The 7,033-nt window shown below is 51.6% G+C and overlaps 2 protein-coding genes across 6 annotated transcripts in view; both read right to left on the minus strand.

Annotated features, from left to right (window-relative positions):
- The window catches only part of LOC121670086 (translation initiation factor IF-2-like), a 1,793-nt gene extending 718 nt beyond the window's left edge, over window positions 1–1,075 (minus strand). The window contains exons 1-2 of the mRNA XM_042039854.1: window positions 938–1,075; window positions 43–751 (exon numbers count right to left, since the gene is read on the minus strand). Of these exons, the coding sequence (XP_041895788.1) occupies window positions 92–751; window positions 938–1,075 (798 nt within the window). The 3' untranslated portion in view covers window positions 43–91. The remainder of the gene's footprint in view (window positions 1–42; window positions 752–937) is intronic.
- Window positions 1,076–1,290: 215 nt separating this feature from the next.
- LOC121670164 (serine/threonine-protein kinase PAK 3-like) lies at window positions 1,291–6,753 on the minus strand. Of its 5 annotated transcripts, XM_042040003.1 has the most exons (8): window positions 5,740–6,753; window positions 5,423–5,486; window positions 4,450–4,559; window positions 3,579–3,674; window positions 3,083–3,181; window positions 2,462–2,658; window positions 2,032–2,148; window positions 1,291–1,572 (listed from the first exon to the last, which is right to left on the minus strand). In XM_042040003.1, the coding sequence occupies exons 3-7, from the start codon at window positions 4,505–4,507 to the stop codon at window positions 2,047–2,049; spliced, it is 552 nt and encodes a 183-aa protein (XP_041895937.1). In that variant the 5' UTR covers window positions 4,508–4,559; window positions 5,423–5,486; window positions 5,740–6,753; the 3' UTR covers window positions 1,291–1,572; window positions 2,032–2,046. The 5 variants fall into 5 exon arrangements, with proteins under 5 accessions (XP_041895937.1, XP_041895936.1, XP_041895938.1 ...); XM_042040002.1 differs by having other exon boundaries at window positions 1,291–2,148; XM_042040004.1 differs by having other exon boundaries at window positions 1,291–2,148; window positions 3,088–3,181; window positions 3,516–3,674.
- Between the last annotated feature and the right edge of the window lie 280 nt (window positions 6,754–7,033).

Here is a 7,033-nt window from a genome sequence, read left to right on the forward strand (position 1 = left end):
ACGGACTAACGGACACCCGGACTAACGGACACTCGGACTAACGGACACAGAGTCACGGACTAACGGACACTCGGACTAACGGACACTCGGACTAACGGCCCGACGGACAAACGGCCCCGGCGCTCCAGCCAGCGGCGCCTCTACCGCCCCGCTCCCACTCTTGCCCGTCCTCCTCCTGTCCCTCTGCCGGGGTCCCTCTCGCGGCCTCCCGCTCCCCCGCCGCTCCCTCCCGGCCCCGGGCGGTCCCGCCGCAGTCTCGCCTCCGCCCGGCCCTGGCCGCTCTGGCTCCGGCGCTGCTGGGCGGGCCGCAGTGGCTGACTCCGGAGCTGTCCCACTGTCCCTGGGCTCCGCCTGGCTCGCCGCGGCTCCAGGGGGGACACACGCGCTCCGGACACTCCCGCACCTCCCCAGGCCCCCGGCCCGAGCTCCGCCGCTCGGCAGCCCGGCCGCCGGCACCCTGTAGCGAAGCCGGGCCCGCGGCGCTCGGGGGCCATCCGTGGGGCCGGGCCGAACGCTGACAGACGCGTCTCGCCAGCAGCGAAGGCGGAGGAGGCCCTGCAGGAGCAGTACGGGATGGGTTCCCTACTGGGGAGCGGCGGCTTCGGCAGCGTCTGCTCGGGGACCGCCGATGAGGGGCGGGGCTGGATGGAGTAGGAGGGCAGAGAAAGGACGGGACGGGAGACCAGCTGAGACCGATGCTTCTCTTGACTCGCAGGTGGCCACCAAATGCGTATCCCGAAATCGCATCTCCCTGCTAACAGCCTCCAGCACCCACCCTGTGCCGGGAGGGGCCTGGGTTGCTGGGAGCCAGCACGACAGAAACAAACACCCGTGAGGCCACCAGACAGAGCCCGGGAGCCTCAGAACCGCGCAAAGGACGCTTTGGTTAGCAGGGACGGAGGGGCCTCAGCTCCTCCCCTGCCCTTATTTGACTTGCCACATGATTCAAGTTTTTGGCCGAAGTGGGAGGGGATAAACGCATGGGTTTTCTCCGCCACTGGCCGCGCTTTTCCCTTGCATGGAACAGCTGGGCGTTCCCTGGGCCCCTTCTGTCCTCTTCTAGCACCAGGGGCATTTTTCACCACCCAAAGTTTGTAAACAAGAGTCGGATGCACTCGAGAAGGCTGCAAGGGCCTCCTTCCAGCCTGGCTCTGCAGATGCTGAGGCTGCTCTGGGTTCTGCCAGGGCTCTGCCAGGGCTCAGCTCTGGGCACGGCTGGGCCCACTCTCCCCTCACATGGCTCCAGCCAGCTGAAGCACAGGGTGAGAAGGAAGGAATACTTCAAGGGAGTTGAGGTTTAACAGAGTTTTTATTCAAAAAACGAGTGTAAAAAACTAGTTGTCCTAGCTAACATAACAAACTAGTTGTCCTAACTAGCATAAAAAACTAGCTGTCCTAACTAGCATAATGAGCTATCTTAGCTAGCAGAACAAACTAGCTCTCCTAACTAGCATAACTAACCAGTTGTCCTAACTGGCATAACAAAAAGCTGTCTTCAAGTGCTTCATCTCTGCTGCTCCCTCAACTACTTTGCTGCAGTGATCAGAGGTGCCAGGCTGGAGAGAGGCTTGGCTGATGATAAAAATGGATGTTGCCCGAAGAATAAAAAATAAAGAAATGAAGCATTACTTTCCAAACTCAAGCTCCTTACAGGCTCTGGTGCAATAGGACAAGGGGCAGTGGTTTAAATTCAAGAGAGGGAAGTAGACTCAGATTAGACATCAGGAAGACTTTTTTTACAAGGAGAGTGGGGTAACACTGACAGAAGTTGCCCAGAGAGGTGGTAGGTGCCTCACCCCTGCAATCATTTAAGGTCAGGTCAGGCAGGGTTCTGAGCCATCTGATCTACTTTAACATGGCCCCGCCCATCGCAGGGCACCTGGTCCAGATGACCTTGAAAGGCCCTTGCCAACCCAAACCAATCTAGGATTCTGCTTGCTCTCCATTTGAAAAGCACCGAGACTGCAGATTATAGGACAGGGGCCTGCCAAGAAAACCCCTCCCTTGTGCTACTGTTTCCCCTGCATTTACCTGCAGCAGTGCTCCTCATGGGGCTCCAGGCTGCACTGAGGAAGTCCCGCAGCAGAGCCGACAGGCGCCCGGGCTCCTGCAGGGCGGGGTCCCGTTCTGCCAGACCAGACAGCGAGCCTGGGAAAAGCCAGCACAACACTGCAGCACTTCCCTTCATACCCACAGGTGCTCAGAGCCACCCCAGGTTCTAAACCCCAGGCTCCAGAGGCAGTGTCCACCCAGACAGAGATGCTGTCCAGAGATCACTTTTCTGTACCAACAATAAAAACCCAAACCCTGATGCAGCCACAGCTACATCCAAACGAGTTTGCCCTGACAGCCAATTTCAGTGAGACCTCTGGGAATTCCAAAAACATCCAGCGGCTCATCCCAGTGCAGAGCCACTCTGTGCACACAGGCCCACGCAAACACTTGGACATCTGCCTCTTACCATGGCCACAGTTTGCTTGCAGTAAGGAGGTTCTCCTTCTACCACCTCGATGGTCACTATCCCAAAAGACCAGATGTCCACCTTGGGGCCATAAGGAGAACAGTTCACAACTTCTGGGGCCATCCAGTGAGCAGTGCCCACCACAGAGCTCTGTTGATCCTGCTCAGGGGTCAGCTGAGTGCAGAAGCCAAAATCAGCTGAGGACAAAAACAAACACTGTCAGAGTCAGCGGGAATTAAAAATCCAAGCAAAAGAATTCCCAGCTCTAAGTCTAAGAATGCACCACTGAACTGCACTAAGCTGCAAAAGGCCTCAGGCCTGTAGCCAAGGAAATATGCAACTGGATACTTAAAGATACCCTCAGGTTTCAGGCAGTGGCTTTTATGTATTCACTTGAAGCTTTAGATTCTAACTCCCTCCCCTCTGGAAGGGACATACACAAAGCAAAGCCACTCTTGACACCCTGCTTCTCTCCAGACTCCTCTGCATGTTGCAGCTGCTCTCAGCTGGCAGCAGGATCCAGGCACTTCCACCAGCACCACTTTTGAGGAACTGGCCATCACTGGGAAGCAGCCCCACACCCACATCCCAGGAACACTGTGCCTGACCACGGATATCTACCCAACTTGACAGTGCCATCCATTCCAGAAGGATGTTGGAGCTTTTCAGATCTCTCTGGATCACCTGCCTCAAATGAAGGAAATACAGGGCTTGCAGACACTGATAGAGAACAAGAAACATGAGGGTAAAAATTAATGACCTGAATATACAAGAAAGGACAGTTTAGAATTCTGCCACCAGCAACTTTGCTTTGACAGGCAAGAAGTGCAGTGCAGCCCAGCTCCAGACAAAAGAGTTCAAGGAAAAGTTGAGAATAGCAAATAAAATCAGAAGAGAGAGAGAGACAGAGTACAACAACAGTCTAAGAGTACAAGAAGAGAGCAGAAGTGCAAGGATACTGACAGGTGGTTCATTTAAGAGGCTCTCTCTTCTCCAGGGCATAAAAAACAACACAGAAACAAAGCTCTGAGCATGAAGCCGTTCCAGTTCTCACCATCTCTTTCAAAGGACCATCATGTCCAAGCCATGAGAAGCACAAGCAGGAGCCCTTACTCACAGCTGACAGCTGCCATCTCTTCTTCAGCCAGATGTGTCTGTCTAACAGCATCCTGGAAAGTTCCTCCATCCATGTACTCCATCACCAACCAGAGATCTTCATAAACAAGGTAGCTGAAAGAAGAAAACAGTGGCATGGACATGAATGCGCACAGCTAAACTACCTTATGAAAAAGACTGCAGGGGAGTTTTGCTTCCAGGTCAGTTGTAAATGAACACAGAGTAAAATGGAGAGACATTCCTGTAGGCTACCATCCTTGGAATCTGCACAGTCTAAATGAGAAGGAGACACCTGTGAAAAAGGAGATGCCTTACATGGCAAGCACGTGAAAATGCAGTTTAGGAGGAGCTGAGATCAGTCTGGAACCACACCACTTGCCACCAGCTGGTTCACCACCTTAACTCAGCAATTCCACCAGTAACTCCAGCAGCAAGGCAACACAACTCTGAGTTATGCACAGAAGGAGGTTGTGCACCACTTAGCACAAAAGTGGTCAACTGTCTGGAAAACCTTGCCTAAAGAACCTTCAGAAACAGGCAAGGCAATTGAAAAATGGGCAAAATAGATGTTTCTGGAAACAAGAACCTTGTCTTCCTGGCATCCACAGCAAGGGAAAAGAGCAGGGGAGAAGCCAAGGGAAATAATTTCTACCACACTTTATCAGCACTTCTCGTAAGACACAGAAAATAGGGTCAACTTCAAGAAAAAACTAAACCAAAGCAACAAAACAACAGGGACGTAGTGAACTGACAGGCTGTTGTTTTAGGAAGCTGTGGCCAAGTCAGGCTTTTTCCTAAACAAGCTACAAACTACATCTGCCAGAAAAGATTAATTCAGGACCAGTGCACAGGACAATACCTGAAGCACTCACCTGTCCAAATAGCTGACAATGTTGGGATGCTTCTTGTCCTTGAGGACCAGGATCTCATTCACAGCTTGTTCCTGGTTCTGCTGTTCATGATTTATTTTCTTTATGGCCACCTAAAAGGACATTGAAGACCATTAACTGGAGAAGGCTGTAGCATGAGACCACAACAAACATGCAGCGAGTCTTTTTGGAGTGAGGGAGCCAGGCTGTGCAAAGTGCCCTGGGATGGGACACCAGAGCACAGTCAGTGATGTTCCCCCCTCAGGGGCTGCTTACAGGACACATGGCCAAAGACATTTGGCCTTGGAAGTCCTGGAGAAATGGGTCTCTCATCCATCACCCACAAAACTCTAACAACATTCTCTGCACCTACAATCTTCTCAGTTTATCACCACTATTATTAATATTCACATAGCTTGCAAGCAGGAAGCAATTCTAGTCCTGTGAAAATAGAGCAAAATAGTTGAGAAAGGGTTTGGTTATTATTTCAAATGCCACTGCTGCTGTTTGGGATTGCATAACAGAGCAAACACGCAGCATACATTACTAATATGATCACTGTCATGGGCTGTCACTGACACCAAACCTAAACACAACTGTAGAGTTTAGGAGAGAGCTTTGCTGCCTGTGCTGAAAAATCCCATGCAGCAAGGCAGGCCCAAGAGAGCATTTTGCTTTCCACATACATCTTCTCATTTATCTCTCCCTTTCTATGAATCTGCTGCAGGAGGACTAAAACCCAAAACTGATCCCAAGCAGGATCTCTCCTTAATTAGGTCTTGCAATATCCTTTGAAGTTACTGTCCTAACCTGGGACTATAAATTGGCTCTCAATAATGGCAGTCTCCACCAGCTGATGCATTAAACATTTTTAGAGAATAAGACCAAGCCAGCATGTCCTGCTCTGAAAGATACCACTGCCCTCCAGCAAAATACCTGGCCCCTGCTTGTGTAGAGGTCACTGACTTGAACTTACCCTTGGCCAACTGGCTCAACTTTAGTGTATTTCTTGGCAGGTTCCTCCACGCTCACGGTGTTCCCTGAAAGAAACAGGAAAGGCAGTCACTCCAAGATGGAGATCCTGCCTTGCAGCGGAGCCAAAATGCAGCTCCACTCTCTGGGGCTGTGAGCCCCTTTTACTCAGGTGGGCAAGAGCAATAAATGACATCTATGACATTCAGCTGCAGAGGAACACTGAGTACAGCTGATGCTCAGACACACACACACACAACAGCCTGCTCTGGCAGACAAGGCAGAGAGCAGACGTACCCAGCTGCATCAGGCACCACTCACCTCTCCCCTCTGTCTGTAAGGCTGTGCTGCTGTCAGAATGCTCAGCCCATGATGCCTCAACAGAGAGAGGTTCACTGTCCTCTTCCCAAAATGATGGAGCTTCCCACCCTCTTCCCAAACAGTGGGACGTTCACGGTGCTCTTCCCACACGGAGAGATGTTGTCCCTCCTCTTCCCATGCTGCATGATGTTTGCCATCCTCTTCCAATGCCACTGGATGTTCCCCATCCTGGTCCCATGCTGCTGGATGTTTGCCCTCCTCTTCCCATGCTCTGAGATCTTTGCTGTTGTTCTTCCCACGATGCAGGATGTTCCTACTCCTCATCCCACACTGCGAAACATTCACCATCCTCGATCCACGCTGCTGGAGCTTTGCTGTCATCTTCCAGAATGGTGGGAAATTCATCCTCGTCTTCAAGAACTGTGGGAAGTTCACCATCATCTCCAAGAACAGAGGGAAGTTGACTTTGTTCCTCCTCTCCAGCCTTCTTGTCTTCCTCCTCTTTGGAGACAGACAGAGCCAGAGGAGGCCCTAATGCAGCTTTTATGCTTTGTGGACAGACAGTAGCATGAGGGACAGGAAGTTGTATCACACTGATTATCTTATTTATCCTCAGCTACACATCCAGCTGCACTAAAGAGAAATAGCATTCTGAGATGTTGAAACTAACAATGGGCTAGAGTAGACATTGCCACTTATGGTTGTGAATTAGATACTCCATCACGGCTAAAACCAGCAAGCAATCTTTTGTCTGCAAAATCATTCCTGCAGCTGTTCAAAAGCTCTTCAAGAGAAAAGGAGAAAACAGCCAGGGATCCCTTAGCTTCTGCTGCTGCAAAGACACTGACAGGAACTTTCTGTCAGCCCACCAGGCTGGCACTCAACTGCAACACGCCAAGCTCACAACTTGCTGTACAATTCTGGACACCAAAGGTTCCTCTCCACTCCCCGAACGAGGAGTTTCTCAGTAGCCACCCGTGACGTGCCCTGCAATGGGAGAGGGAAAATTAACCAGATGCTGTCAGGAAAATAAAACACCTGTGCTGGAAAATCCCACACAACAAGGCAACCCCAAGAGAGAGCGTTTTGCTTTCACAATATGCCAACAGGAGTCCTTTCATCAAAAGCGCCACTGCACACACGGGGACAGAGACCACTCCACCCTGAAACACACCGAGCACCTCAGCCCGCGGTGAGCTCGGACACGCACAGCCATGTGCCCCCGCAACCACCGACAAACACAGAGCCCTGTGCCCTTCCACACTCACACACACCCCTGTGCCCTCGCACACAC

This window comes from Corvus kubaryi, unplaced genomic scaffold, assembly GCF_017639235.1.
Source record: "Corvus kubaryi isolate FWS band 111438036 unplaced genomic scaffold, C.kubaryi_AGA036_p1.0 37395, whole genome shotgun sequence".
NCBI classification, from domain to species: domain Eukaryota; kingdom Metazoa; phylum Chordata; class Aves; order Passeriformes; family Corvidae; genus Corvus; species Corvus kubaryi.